This window comes from Jaculus jaculus, chromosome 4 (genome assembly GCF_020740685.1).
Source record: "Jaculus jaculus isolate mJacJac1 chromosome 4, mJacJac1.mat.Y.cur, whole genome shotgun sequence".
Lineage (NCBI taxonomy): Eukaryota > Metazoa > Chordata > Mammalia > Rodentia > Dipodidae > Jaculus > Jaculus jaculus.
The window spans coordinates 49912497-49939561 of record NC_059105.1 but is presented as its reverse complement, the minus strand read 5'-3'; the positions used below and the strand labels follow the sequence as shown (position 1 = coordinate 49939561).

At 39.8% G+C, this 27065-nt stretch overlaps 1 protein-coding gene and 1 pseudogene across 5 annotated transcripts in view; both read left to right on the top strand.

Moving 5' to 3' along the window:
• Pms1 (PMS1 homolog 1, mismatch repair system component) overlaps window positions 1–27065 on the top strand; it is a 92689-nt gene that overhangs the window by 15763 nt on the left and 49861 nt on the right. For 4 of the 5 annotated variants that reach the window (XM_045147968.1, XM_045147967.1, XM_045147966.1 and 1 more), the window contains exons 3-4: window positions 4234–4416; window positions 18201–18303. In XM_045147968.1, the coding sequence (XP_045003903.1) occupies window positions 4234–4416; window positions 18201–18303 (286 nt within the window). Of the gene's footprint in view, window positions 1–4233; window positions 4417–18200; window positions 18304–27065 lie in introns of those variants that run through there. The other variant, XM_045147970.1, reaches the window with a different exon arrangement.
• LOC101595343 lies at window positions 10879–12501 on the top strand (annotated as a pseudogene).

The following is a 27065-nucleotide window of genomic DNA, read 5'->3' as shown; positions in this document are numbered from 1 at the left end:
CTTGCACTTCTGACAAAATTCTTAGTTGAGCCTGGTGCTACTACCCCAGGGGACACAATTTTAGACCCGGTCTCCTGTCCTATCCCATACCAAGCCTATATTGTGTTTTAAGATAGTATGCTAGTTTTGCCTGAAGAATGACATTGTGACATTAGTGTCTCATGCATTTCATGCAGTCATAAGAGACCAAGTGACAACACATAAGATCATATTCTGATGTCTAGCAGATGTCACATAAGAATTTCATGAAATGTGCATATTGTTCTTCAATGTTTCTGGAGAACAAAGAAAGCTCTTTTTGTAATGATGTCACCAAACCAACTAAAGCATTCCTATAGAAGTAAATTAACTTTGTATCCTGATTGTATATTAAATGTGGTCTCTTGACATTGATCAATATCTACTTTTTAGAATTTCAAAATGAATAACTTAATCGCACTGCTCAATATAGACTTATTATTTTATTTTATTTATTTTATTTTTTTTTTCATTTTTTATTTATTTATTTGAGAGCGACAGACATAGAGAGAAAGACACATAGAGGGAAAGAGAGAGAATGGGCGCGCCAGGGCTTCCAGCCACTGCAAACAAACTCCAGACGCGTGTGCCCCCTTGTGCATCTGGCTAACGTGGGACCTGGGGAACTGGGCCTCGAACCGGGGTCCTTAGGCTTCACAGGCAAGCGCTTAACCGCTAAGCCATCTCTCCAGCCCAGACTTATTATTATTTTATATATACTGTTGTTATTTAAAATATTTTATAGAAATTTTTGTGTTCTTATTCAGATTTTGGAGTTCTTATTAATGATGTAAGATTAGATTTCTCTAGTTAATATTTTTTTAATATTTATTCATTTATGAGAGAAAGAAGTTGCTAGAGAATGGGCATGCCAGGGCCTCTAGCCACTGCAAACTAACTCCACATACATGTGCCACCTTGCATCTGGCCTTACATGGTGTTAACAGTCCGGTTAGCATTGCTGGTAGAAATCACCCAACCAAGAGCAGCTTCTGGGAAAAAGAGATTTATTTTGGCTTACAGGCTCGAGGGGAAGCTCCACGATGGCAGGGGAAAACGATGGCATGAGCAGAGGGTGGACATCACCCCCTGGCCAACAGAAGGTGGACCACAGCAACAGGAGGGTATGCCAAACACTGACAAGGGGAAACTGGCTTTAATACCCATAAGTCCGCCCCCAACAATACACTACCTTCAGGAGGCATTAATTCCCAAATATCCATCAGCTGGGGAGCTAGCATTTACAACACCTAAGTTTATGGGGGACACCTGAATCAAACCACCACACATGGGTACTGGAAACTTAAACCTGGGTTCTTGGGCTTTGCAGGCAAGCACCTTAACCACTGAACCATCTCTCTAGCCCAAGTTCATATATATGTATACACCTTTTTTTTTTTAAATAAAATGAAGCAGACATGCTGTTCCCAGAAAGTCAACTTAATTTTAGATTGAGACAGATTTTCCCTCCACTGTATTGTATGTAAATTTATTTTAAAAATAGTGACATATATGCTATTATATAGTTTTAGGTTATTAAAACAATATCATTTCATAAAACACATTCATTATAATATTAGGAAGAATTTTCTCCCTTTATAATTTGTGGTGATACATCAACCCCCTCCCTCCACCAAAGTAGAGTCTCACTCTAGCCCAAACTGGCCTTGAACTCACAGTGATACTCCTACCTCATCCTCCTGTGTGCTGAGATTAAAGGTGTGCACCACCATGCCCAGCCATAATACATCTTTTTGGAGTCAAGCTTATGATAAATATTGACTACCATGTATAAGAATGTGGTATTCATATAAAGCATGATCACTATAGGAATTTTTGATTCAATATTAGAGAATTATGCAATGAGTTTTTAAAAAAATCTTTTATTTTTATTTATTTATTTGAGAGAAAGAGAGAAATAGGCAGAGAGAGAGAGAATGGGCATACCAAGGCCTCTAGCCACTGCAAATGAACTCCAGATGCATGTGCCCACTTGTGCATCTGGCTTATGTGGGTCTTGGGGAATTGAACTTAGGTCCTTTGACTTTGCAGGCAAGTGCCTTAACTGCTAAGCCATCTCTCCAGCCTGTGGGTTTTTTTTTTTTTTTTTTTGCTTGTGTTTGTGTGGGGGGTGGGCTGTGTGTATGTATGTAATATGTTCAGGGTGGTGTGTGTTTGTGTAGTGCATGCATATGTGTGTGTATAGATGTGCATGTATTTGAAGGTCACATGAGGACATTGAGTATCCTCCACTGTTCATCCACATGTTTCCTTGAGAGACAGGCTCTCATTGAACTCAGAGCTGCCATTTACAGTTATATAGGTTGTCCTGTAAATCTCAGCAATTCTTTGGTCTCTACCTCCCCACAGGCCTGGGGTTATGAGTATGCATGCGTGGTGGTTTGAATTAGGTGCCCCCATCCACAAACTCGTGTGTTCTGAATGCTTGATCCCCAGCTGATGGTAATTGGGAATTGGAGTCTTTATGGAGGAGGTATATTGTTGGGGTAGTCTTACAGATGTTAAAGCCAGCTTCCCCTTGCCAATGTTTGGCACAGTCTCCTGCTGCTGTTGTCCACCTAATGTTGGTCAGGAGGTGATGTACAGCCTATGTTCATGCTACATCATTCGTTACCATCATGAAGTTTCCCCTCGAGTTTGTAAGCCAAAATAAACCCTATTCCACAAGCTGCTTTTGGCTGGGTATGTCCTGCCAGCAGTAAAAAGGTAGCTGCAACAGCATGACCATATCTGTTTATGTGGGTGTGGGGGAACAAGCTTAGGGCAGATCAGGTACTCATGCATGGTAAATGCTTTTACCCTCTGAGCCAGCTTTCCTGTCCTGAGTTTTCTTAATTTTCAAATTGTTTTCTTTTTCTTTTTTTTTTTTAAGTACTTTTTTGTTTATTTTTATTTATTTGAGAGCAACAGAGAGAGAAAGAGAGAGAGAGAGATTGGGCATGCCAGGGCTTCCAGCCACTGCAAACGAACTCTAGATGCGTGCGCCCCCTTGTGCATCTGGCTAATGTGGGTCCTGGGGAATTGAGCCTTGAACTGGGTCCTTAGGCTTCACAAGCGAGCGCTTAACCGCTAAGCTATCTCTCCAGCCCTCAAATTGTTTTCTTAATTTTCAAATTAAAAACTCACAGAGATTATCAAATTAGGTATATTTTCTCAGTAGTTGCCTATTTGGTGATATTTGCCAAAACAAATGTAGGAAGTTGTAGTTTAAATATATGTTTTTATGAAATAAATAAGGGAATAATCAAAATGAAATTTAATAATAATTGCCCAAGTCTTGATTCATCAGACAGGTGTTATTTTTTCTTCATGTGTGTGTCTTCATATTTGTGAGTACAGGTGTGTGTGGGTGGCGTGTACACGTACGTGCACATGTGTGTGTCTGTGTAGAAGGTAGAAGGCATCCTGATTGCTGTCATCAGGAGTACCATCCACCTCATAAGTTAGTCTAGACTGCCTAGCCTATGAGCTCCAAGCATCATTTTTTCTCCATCTCCATAGTTCTAGGATTTTACATGGATATTGGGATTAAACACAGGTCCTAATGTTTACAAAACAAGTACTTTACCCAGTTATTTTTTCCCACTGTTTTCCCAGCTCAGATAGTGTTTTTCTGGTGATGGTAGTGTTCTGTTTTATTTCATTTGACAGATAATGTATAAAAAAGGTTTATTTCAGAAGAACTTTTAGTCAAGTTCAAGCATAAATTATCATAAATACTGATGATAGCAAAACAATTAATAAAACTGTCAAAGGATACATTGACCTTCTTATTTAAAAGTTGAATCTGAGTCCAGAGGAAACAGATGACTTTCTCATTGTACCATAACTAGGAATTAGAAATAACGTTTTAATCTCCTGTTTCCATTATGTTTTCTTTTCTTTTTATTTATTTATGTGTGTGTGTGTGTGTGTGTGTGTGTGTGTGTGTGTGTGGTTTTTTTGAGGTAGTGTTTCACTATAGCCCAGGCTCACCTGGAATTTATTATGTAGTCTCAGGGTAGCCTTAAACTCACGTTGATCCTACCTCTGCCTTGCAAGTGCTGGGATTAAAAGCGTGTGCCACTACACCCGGTTCTATTGTGTTATCTTTTCATTAAAGGTTACTAAATGATCAAGTTGTTTTACTTGTACTTCTAAATGTTTCCATGTTTAATGTTTTTATGAACTAAAAATGTCTTTGTGTTCCCATAGGAAAACTATGGATTTGATAAAATTGAAGTTCGGGACAATGGCGAGGGAATCAAGGCCATTGATGTGCCTGTGACGGCAGTGAAGTACTACACTTCAAAGATAAATAGTCATGAAGATCTCGGGAATCTGACAACTTACGGTTTTCGTGGGGAAGCCTTGGGTTCAATATGTAGTATAGCTGAGGTAAGGTAATTTAATTGACTATTTTATTGAGTTCATAATCATGAAATATTAGGATTAAGAAAAGAACATTGTAGTATTTGTTTTCAAATATATGGAAAACATTTAACATAACATTTACCAGCTTAGCCCTTTTTAAACAGTTCAGTAGCATTACATACATTCATATTGTTGTCCATTTATTGGTACTATCTGTTCTGGATCATTTTCATCTTCCTTAAGTGAAACAATAATCCCTTTGCTTTCCCGTGCTCTCCTTGCCCCTGGTAACTGCAGCTGTACTTTCTGTCTCTATAAATTGACTATAGTAGGTGATTCATGGATGGGGAAGCATTTCTTCTTCTGTGCCTGGCTGATTTCATTCAGCATCATGTCTTCAAGGTTTGTGCAGGTTGAAACATAAGCCAGGTGTGTGGCACTCATGTTTGTCATCCTGGCACTTGGGAGGCTGAGGCAGAAGGATGACATTGACTTTGAGGCCAGCCTTGGCTACACAGTGAAACCCTGTCTCAAATAAATAAAAAAAATGCTTCCTTCCTTTAAAGACTGAGAGTTATGGAGAATGGAATTTCAAAGGGGAAGGGGGGGGGAGGGAGGGAATTACCATGGGATTTTTTTTATAATCATGGAAAATGCTAATAAAAATTAAAAGAAAAAAATAAAAATAAAATATTTTTTTAAAAGGCCAAAAAAAAAAAAAAAGACTGAGAGTAATATGGCATTGTATATCTATACCGCAGTTTGTTTATCCATTCGTCTAATAGTAGATGCCTGAGCTGCTTCCACCTTTTAGTGATTTGGGGTAGTATTGCTATGAACACGGGAGTACAAACACTTGTCCCTGCCGCCACAGCTTTTTGGGTTGATAACCAGAAGTGCCTTTGTTATAGCTTATGATAATTCTGTCTTTAGTTTCTTGAGGAACAGTAACGTGTGTTTCACAATGTTAAAAAATATTCATTAGAGGAAAAAGTAGGTTGGTAGATCATTAGCTTGGAAAAAATGTGTAAAAAGTTAAACATTTAACTCTAGCACTTCTCAGAGCCTTTATTAGGCTACAATACATTGTGAGTCTACATTTCCTGGGCTGGGAAGGAGATGGCTCAACAGTGCAAAGCATGCCAGCTCAGGAGTACGTCCTGAACACACACGTAAGCCACACGCTCAAAGTGCGTGCATCTGGAGTCTGTAGTGGTAAGAGGACCTGGCGCACCCATGCTCTGTCTGTGTCTCTCTGCTTGTAAATAAATAAACAAACGAATAAATCTTCATTTTCCTACACCTACCTGACTATGGAGTGCTTTTTGCAAAGCATTATCACTGCACTTGCTCCGTGCACCACACACTGGAAACACCACTCTGGTAACTATAGATAATGAGGTGGAGTTCTAGACATGTGAATTGATTTGTCCTACACCATGGATAGCTGGAAGCAGACTGGCTCCTGGGAGTTTGCTCTTCATACTTCTGTCCTTTCTCTATGCCCATCACTCCAGTGCCTGGTAATGCTGGGTTGCATCATACCAATCATACTACACTGCCCTAGATTTTATAACCAGCATGCGGCAGAGCCCATCTTTAACCTCAGTGTTTTTATTTCTCTGGGTCTTACTTGTTGATTCCATGACTTTGCTACCTTCTTTTGCCGTGCTGTTACTCTGTGGGTGTTGGGCTCGGTTTTATTGTTTGAGAGTATCTATGTGCTACTGAGGGTAATTGTGAGGACCTTTCACACACATTACTGAAGTTTGTGCAGTGACATTTCTTTTGTGCTTAGGCTGAAAGGCAATGTTTTAGTGAGAATGATATCATTTTGTACCTAGTATCTGGAAAAGATGGCATGGGCTCCTTAGGAGGTACTATCGCTATGCCCTCTTCTGGTCATTGTTCATCTGCTTACTCAGTGCCCTGTTATCTGCAGTGATGTGTTCAGATTTGTGTGGTCTTTCCATTGTCCTTCTGTCTTTGAAGTGTTGGCAAAGTGCAATTTTACTCTTTTTCTGGTTAAGGACCTAGCTATGTATTCAGTTACTCTGACTTCAGAGTGCTGTAAGGAGTTGTTCTAACTAGACCAGAGGAATTGAGGGGCTGGTGAAGTGTCAGTGGGAGAGTTTGCTGTTGAAACAAAGAGGACCAGAGCCCCTTACTTACTGGTACCCAGATGTTCAGACCTCACTGAAGGAGGAAATCCTGACATGCACTCATGCCTTTACCCCAAATCTAGCACAGCATGTACTTTTCTTACTCAGCACTTGCTTTATTTAGAGTTCACTGACCCTCAAAATAGATTTTGGAGATCAAGTGGAAGGTACAATTGGGCATTGCCCATCTTTCTCCCTAGAAAATGAATATGGGACCCTCAGCTTTGTGTCTGTCTGCTACAATAAGTCTAGTTTTCAAATAGGGTACGATTTGAAGTCTCTGAACTTCTACACTGGGACTCTTGCTTAAGCCATGTGGCTGGTTTAGAACATAATTATTTGATGGCTTAGCTGTTGTCCAAATTGGCAGATAGCATTCAAAGTTTGTCTTGGTAAGTAAAGTATTGCCACAAAACATGTATTGACTTGTCTATGTTTTCTAGACGTATAGGGCTGAATTTGGCCATAATCAGTTTTGTCTGCTAGGTGGCAGCACTACACTTATTTTTTACAAATATGCTTCACATGAGCTGTGTGATTTACCCAACTCTTCACTCCAGTTCTGATTTTGTTTATTTAGTCTTATTTTACTTATTTTCTGGCTTTTTCAAGGTAGGGACTCACTCTGTCTCAGGCTATCCTGGAACTCACTCTGTAGCTGGTCTCAAACTCACAGATCCTCCTACCTTAGCTTTCCAAGTGCTGGGATTAAAGGTGCACACCACCATACCTAGATTCCTCCTTCTGATTTTAGATGGCACTTTTAGTGTCTGGCTATTGGTCACTGTGTTTTGTTTGTTGTTTTCTTTTTTTATTAGTTAACTTCACTTACCTTACCTTTTATTTTTGTAGTTTTCAATTTTATTAATTAATTTATTTGAGAGAGAAAGAGAGGATGAGCACACCAAGGCCTCCTGTTACTGTAGACAAATTCCAGATACATGTGTCACTTTGTGTTTATGGCTTTATGTGGGTATTGGGGAATTAAACCCAGGCCATCAGGCTTTGCAAACAAGTACCTTTAGCTGCTGAACCCTCCCTCCAGCCCATATCTTTTATGCTTTAGACATTCATATGGTTTTGAGTATAAATAATGAAAATAATTTTGCTCATCAAAAATCCCACATTATCACGATAGTAGAAAACTATATAAATTAAATTAGCAATTTTCACATTGCAATGCCAAGTATTTATTTATCTTAAAAACATTAACAATGTTTTATGGAATCTTTTTCTTACAAATAATTTGGAAAATCACACGTACATACTTGTGTCTATCTGGTTTGTGTCCACAAATACACAGAATAATGAATTAAAATATATAAAAGTCAATGGGGGCTAAGCTTGGTGACACACGCCTTTAATCTCAGCATGAGGCCAAGGTAGGAGGATCACTGTGAGTTCAAGGCCATTCTGAGACTAGTAGTGAATTCAAAGTCAGCCGGACCTAGAGCAAGACCCTACCTAAAAATCAAACAACGAGCACAACAAAAACAATGGTCTCTCCTGAGCTCTCCCAGTTAATATTCCTCAGAGGTAACAGAGGCACAGATTAGTCCTACCTGTTCTTGAACTTGATAAGATTGGAATCTTTCAGCATGTTTTATTTTGTTACACATGCAAATGATTCCAATGATTTAGGTTTATTTACTGCCCAAACCCTACTTCAGCACTGAGTGCTGTCAAGAAGGAGACAGCTGAGTTTCTCTGGGGCGTTTGTCCTTGCCTCCACTGAGATCAGAGTAAGCTACTTATATCCAATGACTGACAAAGGGTTAAGGCCCAGTTCCAGTTCAACACAGTGCTGCCTTGCCCTTCCTGGCATGATTGATCACCCTAGAATATTTATTCTTCAATAAATGTCCTTACTGATCTCTCTTAGAGCTGTTTCATGGCTATGCCTGCAGGTAGGTCTTCTGTGATCATAATCCCCTCCCATAAGCCTCCCTTTTCCACCTCCCAATCCCCCACCCCCACACACACTGAATTTCTTCTTTCCACCTAGTCTGTTAGTTCTCTCTTCTATTTTGATATCATTTTTTTCCTCCTATAATGTAGGTCTTTTGTTGGTAGCATCAGCTAGTGGGAGGTCATGAATATCAAGGCTACTTTGTGTCTGGACTATAGTATTGAAGCACTCTTTTTTGTTTGTTTGTTTGTTTGTTTTGTTTTTTTCGAGGTAGAGTTTTGCTGTAGACCAGGCTGACTTAGAATTCGCTATGTTGTCTCAGGGTGGCCTTGAACTCAAAGCAATCCTATTACCTCTGCCTCCCAAGTGCTGGGATTAAAGCTTAAGCCTGTTTCCCTTAGGCTCTTATGTCCTTTCTGCCACTTTTCCTGCAGTGGACTTTGAGCCTTGGAGGGTGTGATAGAAATATCTCATTTAGCCCGAGGGTGAAAACTACGACTGTTGTCTGGCTAAATGGATGTATTATGTCCACCAAACTGCTTTATACAAATAAATTTGATATATTTGTCATTTTTAGTGTGCTTCCTTGATCTCGGTCTCCCCCCCACCCCCCACCCCCTTGCATAGATAGATAACAAGCTGGGGATTGGGCATCGAATCCAGGGCCTCAGCAACACTAGGTTAGCACTAGGCCACTGAGCTATGTGCCCCCCACCCCATCCCTCTTGGCATTAAAATATCACCAAACATTGCTAAACCACATGGCTGGAATGAACCAGAGGTTGAGGAAAGTCCTGTTTTAACAGTTCATCAAAATAGTAAGACTTCTTTATATATGTTGCTCCTATCACATAATGAAATTCATGTAATAAAAAAAATTGCTTTGGGGGTTGATACTGTAAATATATATACCCCCTCCAAAAAAAATTTCAGGGTCTTGCTAAGTGGCTTAGTGGTTAAAGTGCTTGATTGCAATGCCTCATGCCCTGGGTTCAATTTGTAAAGCCAGATGCACAAAGTGGTACATTCATCTGGAGTCAGTATGCAGAAGCAGGAGGCCCTGGTCCGCCCATATATGCACTTTCTCTCTCTTTCTCTTTCTGTCTCTCTTCTTGCAAATAAATAAACAAATACAAATATTTAAATATTTTTTTAAACTCACATAAGCTTTTGAGCAGGATGTAGGTTAATTTATACCTTAGTTTTAGTAGGATGATGGAATAAGTCAGAACAAACTCTGAATTTAGGAATCAGGAGCCTTAGTCTATCCACTTATTTTTCTTTTCTTTTTTTTTTTTTTTTGTAGCTTTTTTTTTTTTTTTTCCAATTTTTAGTTTTATTTTAGAGCGAGAGAGAGTGAATTGGCATGCCAGGGCCTCAGCCACTGCAGTCGAACTCCAGATGCTTGTGCCACCTAGTGGACATGTATGACCTTTTGCTTGCCTCACCTTTGTGCATATGGCTTACATGGGATCGGGAGGGTCTAACATGGGTCCTTAGGCTTTGCAGGCAGGCACCTTAACCACTAAGCCATCCCTCCAGCTCTTTATTTTCTTTTTGTTTTATGTGTGTGTGCGTGTGTGTGTGCGTGCACATGCATGCGAGTCAGGTCACGGTACATGTGTGGGTCGGAGGACAACCTTTGGTTTCAGTCCTTGCCTTCTAATGCATTTGAGGCAGCATCTCTAGTATGCTGGTGTCACAGGCTCATTGGCCTGTGATCTTCTAGGAATTCTGCTTCCACTTGCGTCTCACTGGAGGAGCATTGGAATTCTAGATGTGTACTGCCATGCCCAGTTTTCTGTGCATTCTGGGGGTCCATTCATTTCCTCATGCTTGCATGGCAAGTACTTCATCCACTAAGCCATCCTCCCATTGCTCCTTTTCTTTGTACTTGTTGAGCTAAGAGCTCATGTATCCCATGATGGACTTGAACTTGTGTGTAGCTAAAGGTAACCTGGAACTCATGATCCTCCTGCCTCCACCTTCCAAGTTTTGGGATTACAGGCCTGCATAACATACCCAGCTTATGTGATGTTGGGGATATCATAACCAGGGTTTTGTGCATGCTGGGCAAGCACTCTGCCAACTGAACTATGTACTCAGCCCAGGAGCTTAGTCTTAAATTCTAGGTATTTGAATAGAGGCATGGCCAAATATGTGAAACAGATGTGGCAAGGTGACACATGACCATAATTTAGCACTAGGGAGGTTGAGCAAGGGTAGCACAAGTTCAAGACTAGATGGGGCTACATGCAAGATCCCAACTCATTAAAAAGGAATGAAAGTTAAGAAAAGCCAAATAAGGTGCATGTACCAGCTGTTGGCGTGTTCTCCTAAGAGGCAGTTATGTCTCTCTGTGTCCGTGCGCTGTCCCCGCCGCAGCTGTGGAAGAAACTCCCAGGTCCTGCAAGCATGGTGTCTGTGGAGACCCTGGCCTTCAATGAGTATGGGCGGCCATTCCTCATCATCAAGGACCAGGACCGCAAGTCTCGTCTCATGGGACTCGAGGCCCTGACATCTCACATAATGGCTGCAAAAGCTGTAGCAAATATGATTAGAACATCACTTGGAACAAATGGGTTGGATAAGATGATGGTAGATAAGGATGGCGAAGTGACTGTAACTAATGATGGTGCCACCATTCTAAGCATGTTGGATGTTGATCATCAGATAGCCAAGCTGATGGTTGAACTGTCTTAAATCCCAGGATGATAAAGTTGGAGGTGGCACCACTGGAGTGGTTGTGTTGGCTGGTGCTTTTTTAGAAGAGGTTGAGCAGCTGCTAGACCAAGTCATTCACCCCATCAGAATCACCAACAGCTACGAGCAGGCTGCCCGCATTGCTATTGAGCACCTAGACAAGATCAGCGACAGTGTGCTTGTTGACATAAAGAACACTGAACCCCTGATTCAGAATGAAAACCACACTCGGCTCCAAAGTGGTCAACAGCTGTCACCAGCAGATGGCTGAGATTGCTGTGCATGCCATCCTCACGGCGGTGGACATGGAGCAGAGAGATGTTGACTTTGAGTTCATCAAAGTAGAAGGCAAAGTGGGTGGAAGGCTGGAGGACACCAAACTTATCAAATATGTGATTGTTGAAAGGACTTCAGTCACCCACAGATGCTGAAAAAAGTGGATAATGCTAAGATTGCAATTCTCATGTGTCCATTTGAGCCACCTAAACCAAAGACCAAGCACAACCTGGATGTGACCTCTGTAGACGACTACAAAGCCCTCCAGAAATACGAGGAGGAGGAGTTTGAAGAGATGATCCAACAAATTAAAGACACTGGCACTAACCTGGCCATCTGCCAGAGGGGCTTTGATGATGAAGCAGATCGTTTAGTTCTTTGGAACAGGCTGCCTTTACTCTGCTGGGTTGGAGGTCCTGAGGTTGAGCTGATTGCCATTGCAGCTAGCAGTCACATCGTCCCTCGCTTCTCAGAGCTCACAGCTGAGAAGCTGGGCTTCGCCGTCGTTGTACAGGAGATCTCCTTTGGCACAACAGAAGACAAAATGCTGGTCACTGAGCAGTGCAAGAACTCCAGAGCTGTAAACCATCTTCATTAGAAGAGGGAATAAGATGATCATCGAGGAAGCCAAGCGATCCCTTCACAATGCTTTGTGTGTCATCTGGAAACATCTGTAATAACCACGTGGTGTACGGGGGAGGAGTGGCTGAAATATCCTGTGCCTTGGAAGTTAGCCAAGAAGCAGGTAAATGCCTGACCTTAGAGCAGTATGCCATGAGAGCTTTTGTAGATGCACTGGAGGTCATCCCCATGGCCCTTGCTGAAAACAGTGGCATGAATCCCATCCAGACCATGACTGAAGTCTGAGCCAAACAAGTGAAGGAGGTGAACCCTGCTCTCAGCATTGACTCTTGGCACAAGGGGACAAATGCTATGAAGAAACAACATGTCATAGAAATCTTGATTGGCAAAAAGCAAAAGATTTCTCTTGCAACACAAATGGTTAGAATGATTTTGAAGATTGATGATATCCGTAAGCCTGGAGAATCTGAAGAGTAAAGAAAACTAGTGTAAAGTGTCGTGAGATCCACCACTGTGGCTAAATAGATGGTGTCTTGTGATGCAAAAAAAAAAAAAAAAAAAAAAAGCCAAATAAGTAAAGAGACTAACTTTGGAAATTCTTTCCCTCTTCAAAGTGTAGGGGTAATGATTTGAGTGTCAGCTAAGATAATACATATTAAAGTATCTTAAATATTGCCATTTACTGTACTTTGGGCTTGAATCTGAAAAACAGTGTGCAGCTGTATCTTGTAAGTGAGAAAGCTGGCCAACATGTTTTTTTCCCCTGTTGCAAAAGCAGCAGCACCTCAGTATTCAAATTCGTGCAGATGCCTCCGCATTTTGAGTAAATCACTTCTGAACCTTTATATCTATTCATAGACAAATTCCTTCTTTTTCTTTTCATTTTTTTTTTTTTTACTTTATTTATTTACTTGAGAGAGAGAAGGAGGCACAGAGAGGAAGAGAGAGAATGGGCGCACCAGGCCTCCAGCCACTGCAAACGAATTCCAGATAAATGCTCCCCCTTGTGCATCTGGCTTATGTGGATTCTGGGGAATCGAACCAAGATCCTTTGGCTTTGCAGGCAAATGCCTTAGCCGCTAACCCATCTTTCCAGCCCTTTCTAATTTTTTTTTAAATTTCTTCTAATTTTCATACAAGTTCTTCATTCTGTAGCATAGCTTCCTTTTTATTTCTTCTCTTGAAAGAAAAAGAAGTACCAGGCATCTTCTGTATAGCACTCATGTTTGGTGCTTTGTCAGTACAGCACATTTTTAAAATATCTTATTTATTTATTTGAGACTGTGAAAGAGGCAGATAGAAAGAGAGAAAGTGGGCACACCAGGGCCTCTGGCCACTGCAATCATGCACCACCTTGTGCATCTGGCTTTACTTGGGTACTAGAGAATTGAACCTGAGTCCTTTAGCTTTACCAGCAACTGCCTTAACTGCTAAGCCATCTCTTCAGCCCAGAACAGCATGTTTTTAAGTTGATACAGTGTGCTTGGTAATATTTCATTACAAATAATTTTGTAGTGTGATAACATAGGATCTATAGGTTTGTTTAAGCCTCCTGTGGTAGTTTGATTCAGGTGTCCCACATAAACTTAGGTGTTCTGGATGTTAGGTTCCCAGCTGATGGAGATTTGGGAATTAACACCTCCTGGAAGGAGTGTATTGTTGGGGGCTGGGCTTATGGGTTTTATAGCCAGTTTCTCCAAGACAGTGTTTGACACACTCTCCTCCTGCTATTGTCCACCTTATGTTGGCTAGGGCATGATGTCCACCTTCTACTCATGCCATCGTATTACCCTGCCATCGTGGAGCTTCACCTCAAGTTTATAAGCCTAAATAAACCTCTTTTTCCCACAAACTGCTCTTGGTTGGGTGATTTCTACCAGCAATGCCAACCTGACTGCAACACCTCTTCCATGGCTTGGAAGGGCAAGAGGAGAAGCTAAGGCATTCTGTTTGGAAGTTAGAACACTTATAAAGGGGTAAAGAGAACCCTTTTCTTGAGCCAAGCAAGTGATTCTAATTCCTTTTTCTCAGTACTGGGTGCCCTGTGTGTCCTTTACAGTCATGTAAAGGACACACAGCTTCAGTTGGAGTATGCATGGGAATTTCTGAAGCAGTCAGAATATTCTTCTTCAGTGTCTCTTCCTCACAGACAGTAAACTGCTGGGTAGTGGAGCTATCTTCTCCCCAGAGTGAGGTGTGTATGAGTTCTGAAGTCAGAGTGCTTATGTTCGCATGTGTCCCAGAAGGAAAACGACAGATCATACAAGCAAGCGTCCATATTCACCTCAGTCATAAAGAATGTTGATCTTAATTTTCAGACTCATACTTTTGGATCAAATTATTTGTTTAAGCAAAATTTAACCTAAGGCTCACAGCGTAGCTCATTTGTGGAACACTAGGCTATCATGTGGAAGGCCCTGGGTTCAGTTCTCAGAATCACAAAAATAAAACAAGTATCAGCCCCAACATCAAGCATAAACATTTGTCTAGGGAATTTTTGCCCATTTGCTATGATGAATCCTTGATATTTTTCTTTACATGTTATCCAAACATCAGGAGAAAATGAATGCTCATATAATTTTAATTTTATCATAATTCTGTGATTCCTTGAAATTGAGACAGTTTTTAAGAACTGATAGTTACCATAACCCTTAAGGTCCTCTGAGGAATTCTAAAACTCCTCCTTTCTAAAATCTTGGCTTTCTTTATTTGTCCTCTTGATGCCACCCAACTCACTCACTTCCACAATTCCTCAACATCTCTAGTAGGAATCACCAGTAATAGTTTGTAATATTAGAGATGCTCCTGATGATGGAGTTACTGCAGGTTCAGATGCTAGCTGCTGCACCAGCTAATGCATTTTGAACTTGTGCCTGGTCTGGGAAAAGGTTTCCTGCCCAGGACACAGGGTCATATGATGAAATGAACTCTTGTAATATAACTCCTTCCTCTGAGGAACACACTGTATTTCATGAATTTGTGAATCATGCATATGTGTTTTCTCCACTGTCTTTAGCCCTAAATTACAAAGCATCTCTCATCTAATGAAATTTTCACAGTGCTCTACAAATTGTAGTAATTTTCTAAAATTTTATTGTTGGAAAATGCAACTTTTTTTTTTTTTTAAGTTTTAACATACATGTTATATTGTCAGCACTATTTGACTTTGGCATTTCAGTTTGTTCATGTGCAGTGGCTATATTTCTGTGTATTCGTACGGTTCAAGCATGAACAGATTAATATAAAAAGGCTGTGAAGTGGTTAAGGCAAAATCCCATGTAACCTTATAAAGTATTAGCATCATCTTCATCTTATCATCACCCTCCTCTTAAAGATGATAGTGTAATCTTTTATTCAAGACCATCTAGAAGTCACTGGCAGAGTTAGTACTGGAACTCAGAGTTCTGGGACTGCTTTTGCTTAGTAACACCAACGTGAGGCCAGGTGGCTAGCTCTTTGGAGAATAGAAATAGAATTCAATTGACCTTGGCATTTTGGAGAAGCAGTTGGTTAAATGTAGAATTGTTTTTAAAGGGACAATTGTAGAATAATGAAGTAAAATGTTGGAAAGAAAATCTCTAGCAATTTTTATCCTCTTTGTTTTGCATAAACTTTAGTAGAAGAGATCACTATTAGATACTAAGAGTTGGAATGTAGCAGGGAAGATTAATATTAGCTATCAGGTCACTTAAAATTATACAATGGTCACACCATGGAATGCATTTGAACAGAGTGGAACAAGAAGTAACTTGTGTACAGTGGCACTCAAAAATTTGTTTCAGTGCTTTTTAAAGTGACTTTTTTGAATCATCAGAGAAAGAGCTTCTTGAGACAATGTTTCTGGATATCACTCAGAGAATCCACTGGACTCTGTTAGTACTTTGAAATAGAAAAGCCACACTTTGGGTGATACTTCTGGTGTTCCCTACATGGTACCGATGTGTTCCATGCAGTCACATATTACAATAAATCTGTTGAAGGCAGAATGAAAGCACCCTCAAATGGGCCCAGATGAGTTCCAGATATGGAACTGAGTCTTTGTGGCTTCTAGTTGAATAAATAAATTCTAGGATAGTCAGCTTTGGTGCCAAGAAAGATCACACCCAATTTTAGGACGTCATGTGGCCATTCTCTTTCTAGTCCATCTTGCTTTCCCTGCCAACATCCCCACTCCTCACCTTTGGTTTTTATGGCAAGGATTAGTTTTTATGCTAATCTCACAAGATTTGTAAGTAGGATGAGGGTAGCTTTAAAAAGTACAGACATTCTTAAATTGGAAGGTGGTTTAGTAGGTAAAGTGCTTATAAGCATGAAGACCTGAGTTTAATCCCCAGAAACCATATTAGAAAGCCAGGCGTGGTGGCACCCACTTGTAATCCCAATGCTGGGGAGACAGAGACAGGAGGATCCCTGGGGCTTGTTAGCCAACTTGTCTAGCCTACTTAGCAAGCTCCAGGATGGTGAGTGGCACTGTCTCAAAAAGAAATAAAGGAGAGAGAGAGAGAAAGAAGGAAGAAAGGAAGGAAGAAAGGAAAAGGGAGGGAAGGGAAGAGGGGATGGAACCCAAGAGAAGACCTGAAGTGGCTGTCCTCTGGTCTCCTTACACATGCATACACATATGAACACACGTACAAAAAATATTTCTGTGTCTAGCATTGTGAGGAAATTTTGGTTTAGAACTGAATGAAATCCTCTCAACACTTTTTTAAAAAATAGTTTTATTTATTTATTTGCAGGCAGAGAGATAGAAGAGAAACAGACAGAATGGGCTCACCAGGGCCACCAGTAACTGCAAATGGACTCTCGATGTATAAGCCACTTTGTACATCTGGATACTACACGGGTACTGGGGAATCGAACTCTAGTCATTAAGCTTTGCAGACAAGTGCCTTAACCAGTGCGCTATTTCTCCAGCCCTCAACTTTTTCTTATATATTTAATTATGATTTTTTTAATTAATAAAAAGATACAGTTAAAAATTGAATTTTAGCTGGGCGTGGTGGTGCACACCTTTAATCCCAGCACTTGGGAGGAAGAGGTAGGAGGATCGCCGTGAGTTCGAGGCCACCCTGAGACTACATAATTAATTCCAGGTCAGCCTGGGCCAGAGTGAGACCCTACCTCGAAAAACCAAAAAAAAAAAAAAACAATTGAATTTTAAGTTTGAGCTCAAGAAAAATGTCCTTAAACATTTATGTGTTTAATTTTAAATTATTTTGAACCATAAACTTGAAATGCAGAAGTATAATCGTACACAAAATTTGTGAAGATGAGGGAGTGGTTAACATATTCCTCATTTGGGCTGGAGAGATGGCTTAGCAGTTAAGTGCTTGCCTGTGAAGCCCAAGGACCCCAGTTCGAGGCTCGATTCCCCAGGACCCACATTAGCCATACGTGCAAGGGGGTGCACCTGTCTGGAGTTCATTTGCAATGGCTGGAGGCCCTAGTGTGCCCATTTACTCTCTCTATCTGCCTCTCTCTCTCTGTCGCTTCGAATAAATAAATAAAAATAAACCAAAAAGTTTTAAAAATATTACTCATTTGTTCATAAATTTATAGAAATATTAAAAAGCAGATTTCCTTAGTGTAACTGAAATACTGCTTTCACAGATGAAAATCATATAATACCCAGCCATTGCAGGTATACTGATGTATGTGTTTTGATTATGATATGCAAAGCTTAGTGACTTCTAAAGTAAAAGTTATACTGTTCTTTTGTGTAATTAAAGGTGTAACTTGAAATATTGACAGAGAAGTAATCTAAAACTGTTGTCAATATTAAGTAAGTGGGTGATAATTTTTTCTGTTTGTTTTTACTTGTTGAGACAATCTTACTGTCCAGTCCAGGCTGGCCTGAAACTCACTCTATTGTCCAGGTAGAACTCACAGCCATCTTTCACCAAGTACAGAGGTTATGGATATGACCCACCATGCTGGCTTTGTGATAACTGTTTCAAGAGTAATTTGATAATGAACATGTTGTCGTATATAAAGAGATCATTTTGCTGGATGGAGTGATGCATACCTGTGGCCCCAGCATGCAGGAAGAGTTCAAGACCAACCTAGGATACATAGCAAGACCTTGTAACTAAGTAAAAAGAAAAAAAGGGGGGGGGGAATGAAGGAAAAAGGGAAGAAAGATCATTTTACTAGAAGATGTTGTTTTTTAATTCCAGGTTTTAATTACAACCAGGACAGCTGATGATGATTTTAGCACCCAGTATGTCTTAGATGATAGTGGCCACATACTTTCTCAGAAGCCTTCACATCTTGGACAAGGTAAGAGGGGAGCTTTATGCTATTTTACCTTTTCTGTCTTGTTTCTTTAAAGAAAGGGAAAAAAAGTAAGAGTCTGTAGATGTATTGTTTGGGGCTTTGTCTGGATTAAGTCTGGTTAACTTCCAGTTATCAGCTCTAAACCTCTTAAGTGTAGAATTAGTCTCAAGGGAACGTGGGTGCAGGACTGAACAATTCCATAGATGAATTATTTTACTGAAAAAAAAACCATTCATTTTCCTATTGCTTTATCAACAGTGTATTGTATTTTATTGAAATACCTACAACATCACTAATTTGTAATGTTAATAAACCATAGCATTGAGATATTATGGGCCAGTCATTTCAAGTATATTTACAAAAATCTTCAAATATAAGTGTAAGTAGGTGGAATAGTGTACTTGGTCCTTCTACTAGACATCTATGTCCTCACTTTTTGCTCCATTTTTAATTTTTCTACTTAGTTGAGAGAGAGGCAGAGAGAAAGATGCAAATAGATATATATATAGAGAGAGAAAGAGAATGAATGGGTGTGTCAAGGCCTCCTGCCACTGCAAACTCCAGATGCATGTGCCACTTTGTGCTCTTGCTTTATGCGGGTCTTGGGGAATTGAACCCAGGTTGTCAGGCTTTTCAGGCAAGCCCCTTTAGACACTGAGCCATCTCGCTAACTCCGTAACACTTTAGTTTGAATGAATAAATATATGAATTCTTGTTCTTACTTATAATTTCAGTTGTATGTGTTTTAATATATACAAGTTTTCTTTAAAATTTTTCTATTTCTGTTTAAATATTTGTGAGAGAGAGCATGAGCACACATGGTCTCTTGCCACTGTAGACAAACCCCTGATGCATGCGCCACTTTGTATATTAGGCTTTACATGGGTACTGCAGTCTTGAACCCAGGCTGGCAGGCTTTGCAAACAAGCAGCTTTAGCTGCTGACCCGTTGCCCCAGCCCTATAGTTTGTATACCTATATGTAATTTCATTGCATTCTAATTGATAAGTTTTTAAATTCTTCTAACAACTACTTCTAAGGAGAAAAAAGCTCTCTTTAGGCTTGAATTTCATGCATTTCCTTTAATCCTCTTTATATTCTTAATTTTTGATAATTGAACACTTAAAATTAAGAAAATATGAAAGATATCTCCTCCTCAGAATTATGTTCAAAAGAATTCTTAGCTCTGAAAAAGGACTTGTTACCCTTCTCCAATTTATATTGTAAATTCATGTTTACTTTTGTGATTCCTTATTTTAACTGATCAAAGTACTACAATTTTCATATGGCTTCTTCCTTCCCTTTTATTTTTTATTTTTATTTTTAAGTTTTTTGTTTGTTTTTTGAGAAAGGTCTAGCCCAGTCTGACCTGGAGCTCACTCTGTAGTCCTTGGCTGACCTCGAACTAATAGTTATCCTCCTATGTCTGCCTCCCAAGAGCTGGAATTAAAAGTGTGCACCACTATGTCTGGCACCCTTTCTTTTATTTTCTCAATCTTCAGTATAATCTCTTATTACTTTTGCCTATTAGGAATCAATATCTATGTTTTTTGAGGTAGAGTCTAACTCTAGCCCAGGCTCACCTGGAACTCAGTCATAGGCTGGCCTTGAACTCACAGCATTTCTCCTATTTCTGCTCTTGAGTGCTGAGATTAAAGGTGTGCACCACCACACCTGGCTTAGGAATTAATATTTTTGTATCCACACAGAAAAAGGAGTTAATTAGGAAATATAAGAAAATACAGTAAATTTTACCTCATTTATTCAGTTAATGAAAATGAACTTATCTATGATCATTATTTAGCTTGTATAATAATAAATGCATACATATTTTAATGAAATATAGGTATGTTATGCATTAGCACAAAGTGAAGATAATTCTTTTATATGGTCCCTCTCTAGAAATGCTCTGACCCCAGGTCTTAGAAGTTAAAGTTAGGAAACCATTAGGAAGTGTTTGAGTGGCTATCCAGTCAAGTACTTTGAAGTAATCTAGTCATCTTATAAAACTTAAAAGTATTTATTTTTATCTTAGTAGTGACCAGTCTAATCTGGATGGCCAGTGTTTCTGCATCACTCATAGTTCTCATGCTTTTCTGTATTCATCTCCATGGGAACTGTGAAATAACAATCCTTGAATATGGACTCCATCTGATCTTTGCCCTTTGGTTGTTGATTTTTCTTTTCCTGCTAACCTCAGTCTTCTCCCTCATGTAAGTAAGACTAGGAGTGCATATTAAGAAAGTGTTATAGTCAACAAATACATTTTACTGTCATTAGTTTATTTCTTAAGTAACAACAAGTTTGAAAGGTCAGTAGTTACAAAACCAGCCACTGCTTTTCATAACACTTTCCCACCTAACTACAGTTGGCTGGTTAGGAAACAACAACAAAACCCCCAAAGTCTTCATTTCAGATTGCTGTAGATGAATGAATGATAAAAATTCATGCATACTTGTAAAAGCCTTTTACATTCATATTGCTTAGTGCTGATAGTTTTGAGTGACTGAATCACAGACTCACATTTCACCAGCTGTCATTAGCTTCCATTTAAATATTTTCTGTGTAAGATAAAACTACAGTTCAACCATCCTAATTTATACCTATGCCTTTAAGATTCTTGTAGATTAATTTCTGCTGTGGTGTGAACATCTTTGCTTAGCGGTTTCTCTCCATATCATCTGGTAGGATGACACCTGTACATGGTATAACTGTATGTGCAGTAACAACTTACAACAGGTCTTATTTATAATATACATAATTTAAAATTTTATGTATTTATGAATTTAAACTTTAAAAAACTAAATTATTAGTCATTTGTTTTAACTATTAGAAATGATTCATGTGTTTAATAATGTAATTTCAATTGCCTGTAAGCTGTTCCTTGCTAAACAAATACGAAACATAGAATTACTCTACAGCTTTAGAAATCTTTTCCTTCCAGCAGTGGCTAAGTTATTTGTTGTAGTCATATCTTTTTACATCATACTTCTGTTTTATTTCTTTTTAAAAAAAGTTTTTTAAATTTATTTGCAAAGAAAGAGAGAATGGGTACAACAAGGCCTCTTACCACTGCAAACAAACTCCAGGCACATGTGCTACTTTGTGCATCTGGCATTACTTGGGTACTAGGGAATTAAACCCAGGCTGTCAGGCTTAGCTGGCAAGTGCCTTAACCACTGAGTCATCTCTCCAGTCACCACATCTGTTTTCTTTTGATAGCATATTTCCAAGTTGATTTAGGCTCCTGGACAGTTTCCACCTGCCCCCTCCCCAAGTACTTTTGCCCTAGAAATTTCTCAAATATCAAAAATAATATATTTTCGGCCTGGAATGATGGCTTAGTGGTTAAGACACTTGCCTACAAAGCCTAAGGATCGAGGTTCGATTCTCCAGTACCCATGTAAGCCATATGCACAAGGTGACGTAAGCGTCTAGAGTTCATTTGTAGTGGCTAGAGGCCCTAGCTTGCTCATTCTCTTGCCCTCTTTTTCTATCTGCCTTTTTCTCTCTTAAATGAATAAATAAATAAATGAGAAAAATAGTATATTTTAAATATTCTGATTTTTAATTAGTGTGTTTACTTCCTTGATACATGGGGTTGTGCATATATTGAAAAGATTTTTTTCCATCTTAATTGAAGAATGGAACTTTACTCAGTAGTTTAAAAATACTTTGTTCCATATTTAGTCACTCATACCTTTATATTAGAAATATAAACAGCCACCTTGTTAGGTGGCATAACACAGGGTCATGTAAAAATATAACAGGGAGCATATTACAGGACTGCACTTTAATTCTGGTATTTGAAGAATGTGCCAAAGTTGGAGAGCTGAGCAGGTCTCTTGTAAAAGGTGAAAGCATACTGGGGCCTCCTCCTACTAGCCAGTATTAGTAGGTACTTTTATTTTTTATTTTTATTTTTTTATTTTTATTAACATTTTCCATGATTATAAAATATATCCCATGGTAATTCCCTCCCTCCCCACCCCCAGGTACTTTTATTTTTAAGGATACATGTTTCATTTGGAATAAGAAAGGTACATCCCATCAGTAAAGTTTTATTCAACATAATGTACTTCTTTTTAGTAATTCTCATTTCACTCAGAATATTTTATGATGCTAAAGGTAATTTACTAATGTACTGGTTGTGTATAATATGGTCTTTAAAACATAGTATATATTTAAAAAACAATAAATAATTTTCATAAGTGTTGGATGCTATAGATTTCTGCCTGCTTGCCTTCCTCCCAGCTGTCCACAGCTGAAGTATTTGTGATCTAGGAACTCAAGCACTCATGAGACACACAGACAGTAAATCAGTCATGACAGTAAAATGAAACCACCAAACACCTGGAAGGAGGTTAGTAAGTTTTTCAGAAAAGGTGGCATTTTAGTTTGGAGATGATAGGTAAGGAGGCACGGGAGTGTAACCTTTCAACAAGGGAGGAATGATGCATTTAGAAGAGACCATTGTTCTCTGAGTAGCCGTGCAATGAGTAGCCGTGAAGGGAAAGCCCCCAGAATTTAAAGTGCTTGTAGTTTTCTTTAAACTTGGAGACCTGTGTCACAGAGGAACTTGAATGAACTGTTAAGAGAAGGGATGCCCTTGCTTGGACAAGCAGAAACTGACAGTCACTTGAGTCACTGGGAGAATTGACTGAGGTCGACAAAAGAGCAAGCCTGCCATACATGAGGCACCCTGTGGGCACTGTGGAAGCCAGCTGCACTTTCAGCAGCCTTGTGTGGACTGAAATGACAGATTGGAGCGCCGGAGCCTCATACGGAGCTAGGTCCCTGTACACTGAATCTCAGCAGGACTTTTGCTGACTAAGCAGTGGTGGAGAAAGTTGAGACTGCGCTAGAGGAAGAAGATTAATTCCAGCCTCGAGACTTTGGTGACCAGAGGTGAACTGGAACCAAAGTGGCAACTCCACTATGACCCAGATGACCCTGTCTTTATAGGAATCAGAGAGCTTTCCTCAGGGAGAACAAAATTGTCTTCTTTAGTAACCACTGTTCTTCTATACAATGTCCAACAAAAATAAGTCTTGAGGTACATGAAGAAAGGAAAATAAGATCCATAATGAAGAGAAAAAGTGTAAAATAAGTAATAAACTCAGAGATGACCCAGATTAAGCTGAGCCTAATTAATTGAATTAACAGATAAGAACTTAAAAAGGAACTGTCGTGTTAAATTTTTATTATTTAGTATTTATTTTATTAAAATTTTTTTGAAGGAAATGTCAAGAATCATTAAGTGAAGAGTTTTAATGAAAAATGAAGACTAAAAAAAAAGAACCGAACATGGGCTAGAGAGATGCCTTAGTAGTTAAAGTGCTTGCCTGTGAAGTCTAAGGACTCTGGTTTGACTCCCCAGAGCCCATGAACCAGAAGCACAAGGTGATGCTTGCACACAAGCCTGTGTGGTAGAGGAAATTTGATTTATGATGAGAACTGGTATAAAAGAAGAGGAGAGTAAAAATTTAAAAAAAACATATAGCTTGAGCAGACAAAAAGTACATAGAATGCTTCTGCTAAGGAGCAGGGGTACTTGCTGGAAAAGACTGCCCAACCATAAGAAAGATGCCTAGAGAAAATCTGAGAAATCATCAGGACTCCAGCTACTGTTATTGTAGAGACTTCACAGGGCAGACTCAAGATGAGAGCCCTGCGTGCCTGCTAGCCCGACTGCTCAAGCCCCGTTGACAAGGCATTCAGAGGCTGCTGCAGCTGTGGTTCAAGGGTGCCCGAGGACAGCTTGTGCTGGTGGCAGACCTTACATGGTGCTGGTTTTGCAGGCATGCTGAGTGCAGGAGTTACAGGGTCATAGATGCTTCTGCCAGGGTTTCACTGGAAAGCCTTGGGTGGCCAGGCAGCATGTAGCAGGCTTGGAGTCCCTGCATGTAGCATAAGAGTGTAGCTGTTAGTGAACCTGAGCGCGAAACAGCTTGAGTTGGCAAGAACGGGGAATGCAGTTCTGAGAGAGGAGGCACACCCAAGCTTGTTCAAACAGTGATTTTTCTTTTTTTTGCGTCCATAAGTGACATCATATGTGTGAGGAGGTCACCTTAGTTATTGAAACAAGGTCTCTCACTTGAATGGAGACCTCCCCAACTGGGCTAGGCCACTTAGCCAGCTTGCCCCTGGTATCCCGTCTCTGCTTTCCAATTGCTGAGGCTATGGTGGAGCTGCCAGGCCTGCCCAGCATGTGGTCACTGCTAAGAGGAAACAAAACACTTTTAGAGAAGTGTTATTTGATAGGGTGTATAGGAATGGATTCTGTAATCTTGTGGTTCTTGGGCTGAGATCTGAAGATTGATAGTGGCTGAGGCTGTGTACAGGGTTGTGGGAAGAGCACGTGCCAAGGTTCTGTAGTGGAAGTAAGTTTGATGTGTTAGAGGAACAGAAGAAATAGGGTGGTAGGGGAGGAAATGGCCATGGGCCCAATATGTTCTATCCTCCTCCTTTCCTACCCATTTTCCCAGTTAACCAGTATTAATAAGAAGTGTTCCAGACATCACGTCCTAAGCTATTTTGCTCCTGTATTGCTTTCATGTCATGAATCCTAACTTAACAGTTTACTTCAAATCTTGCCCCGATTGTCATCTTTTATTTACATTTAGCTTTTTTTTTTTGTCTTTGTTTTTAAGTTTTCAAGGTAGGGTCTCCCTCTATCCCAGGCTGACCTGGAATTTGCTATGTAGCCTTAGGATGGCCTTGAACTCACAGTGATCCTCCTACCTCAGCCTCCCAAGAGCTGGGATTAAAGGCATGCACCAACACGCCCAGAGTAGTGTGGTTTTTTGTTTTTTTTTTTAATTAAGTAGAAATTTTGTATGGTCACATCATATGTTAGTACCATTATTTCCCTCTTCCCTGCCCCCATGCTACTGGGGTCCCTCCTCAGTAGAATTGCTGGTATTACTTCTGGGTTGTGGGTTATGAGATATGAGAGCATCAGTCATTGTAAGGGGGCCAGGTAATGCCTCTGGCCATTGCCTTCTATTCTGTGGTTCTTACAGATTTTCCACCCCTCTTCCATAAAATTCTCTGAGACTTGGTGGGTGTGTTTTAAGTCTACTTTAGTGTTGTACTCTTAGCAGCTTCTGGGTTTCTGCTATGGTGCATTTTGAGTGTCCTCAGGGTCTGTCTCTATGACCTTGGTGCTAGTTGACAGGCTCACCACTGAAGCATTGCTCTTCTGTTATCTGTATCTTTTTTTTCACATTTTAATGTATTTATTTAATATAATTTTATATAATATATATTAATTTAGATAATAATTTTATATATAAAAATAGGTTTTATATAATAAAAGATTCTCAATTAAAAAAACTTTTTTTTTGAGGTAGGGTCTCATTCTAGCCCAGACTGAACAAGAACTCACTCTGTAGTTCCAGGCTGGCCTTGAACTCACAGCATTCCTTCTACCTCTGCCACCTGAGTGCTGGGATTAATGGCAGGAAAGGTGGCTCATCACTTAAGGCACTTGCTTGCAAAGCCTACCAACCCAGTTTCGATCCCCCAGTACCCAGATAAAGCTGGATGCACAAGGTGGTTCATGCATCTGGAGTTCATTTGTACCACCCAGAGGCATTGGTATCTCTCTCTTTCTCTCTCTCTACTTGTAAATAAATATAAATACTTAAGTAATAATGTGGAGAGTGACTGACCTCTGGCCTTCACAAGCATGTACACACCTACATGTATGAGCCACCCACACACACATGTACCAACACATATCCAAGTCCACATACACCTACCATGTTAAAATAAAGCCAGATTCTTTTGTTGTTGTTTTGTTTTGTTTTTAATGAGGCAAGCCCAACAGACTGGCCTTTTTTTATTTGGAGAGAGAGAAAAAAAAAAAAATTGGCATGCTAGGGCCTCTAGTGACTGTAATCAAACTCCAGTTATGTAAAACATCTTGTGCACATGTGCAACCTTGCACGCTTGCATCACCTCGTACATCTGGCTTACGTGGGACTGGAGAGTTGAACCTGGGTCCTTAGGCTTTGCAGGCAAGTGCCTTAACTGCTAACCCATCTCTCCAGCCTTTTTTTAAATTTTTTATTAGCATTTTCCATGATTATAAAAAAATCCCATGGTAATTCCCTCCCCCCCCCCACTTTCCCCTTTGAAATTCTATTCTCCATCATATTTCCTCCCCATCACAATCATTGTACTTACATATATACAATATCAACTTATTAAGTACTCTCCTCTCTTCCTTTCTGTTATCTGTATCTTGATGTCATTGTCATTTGGGGAGAGTGCATCTACTTCTATTCTCATCAAGTATACTTGAGTGATATGCTTTTGAATATGTCTTCACTTTGCCTTATTCATATCTTAAATAAATGTAGATTTCTTCCCCCTCTCTTTTTAAAACAGTTGATGATTTTACAAACCTCATCCAATTACTGGCAGCAGTAGCTGAAAAGAAAACTATTCTTTCTCACTCTACCCTTTCTTTTCAGTGTTTGTTTTTTAAAAAATTATTTATTTATTTACTTATTTGAGAGAGAGAGAGGGAGGAAGGGAGAGAATGGGCACGCCAGGGCCTCCAGCCACTGCAAACAAACTTCAGACACATGTGCCACCTTGCGCATCTGGCTTATATGGGTCCTGGGGAATTGAATGGAGATCCTTTGGCTTTGCAGGCAAACGACTTAACTGCTAAGCCATCTCTCCAGCCCTCTTTTTGAAGTTCATTGTCTTGGCACAGATTCCTAATACTTCCTTCCTCCCCAAACCCTTCCT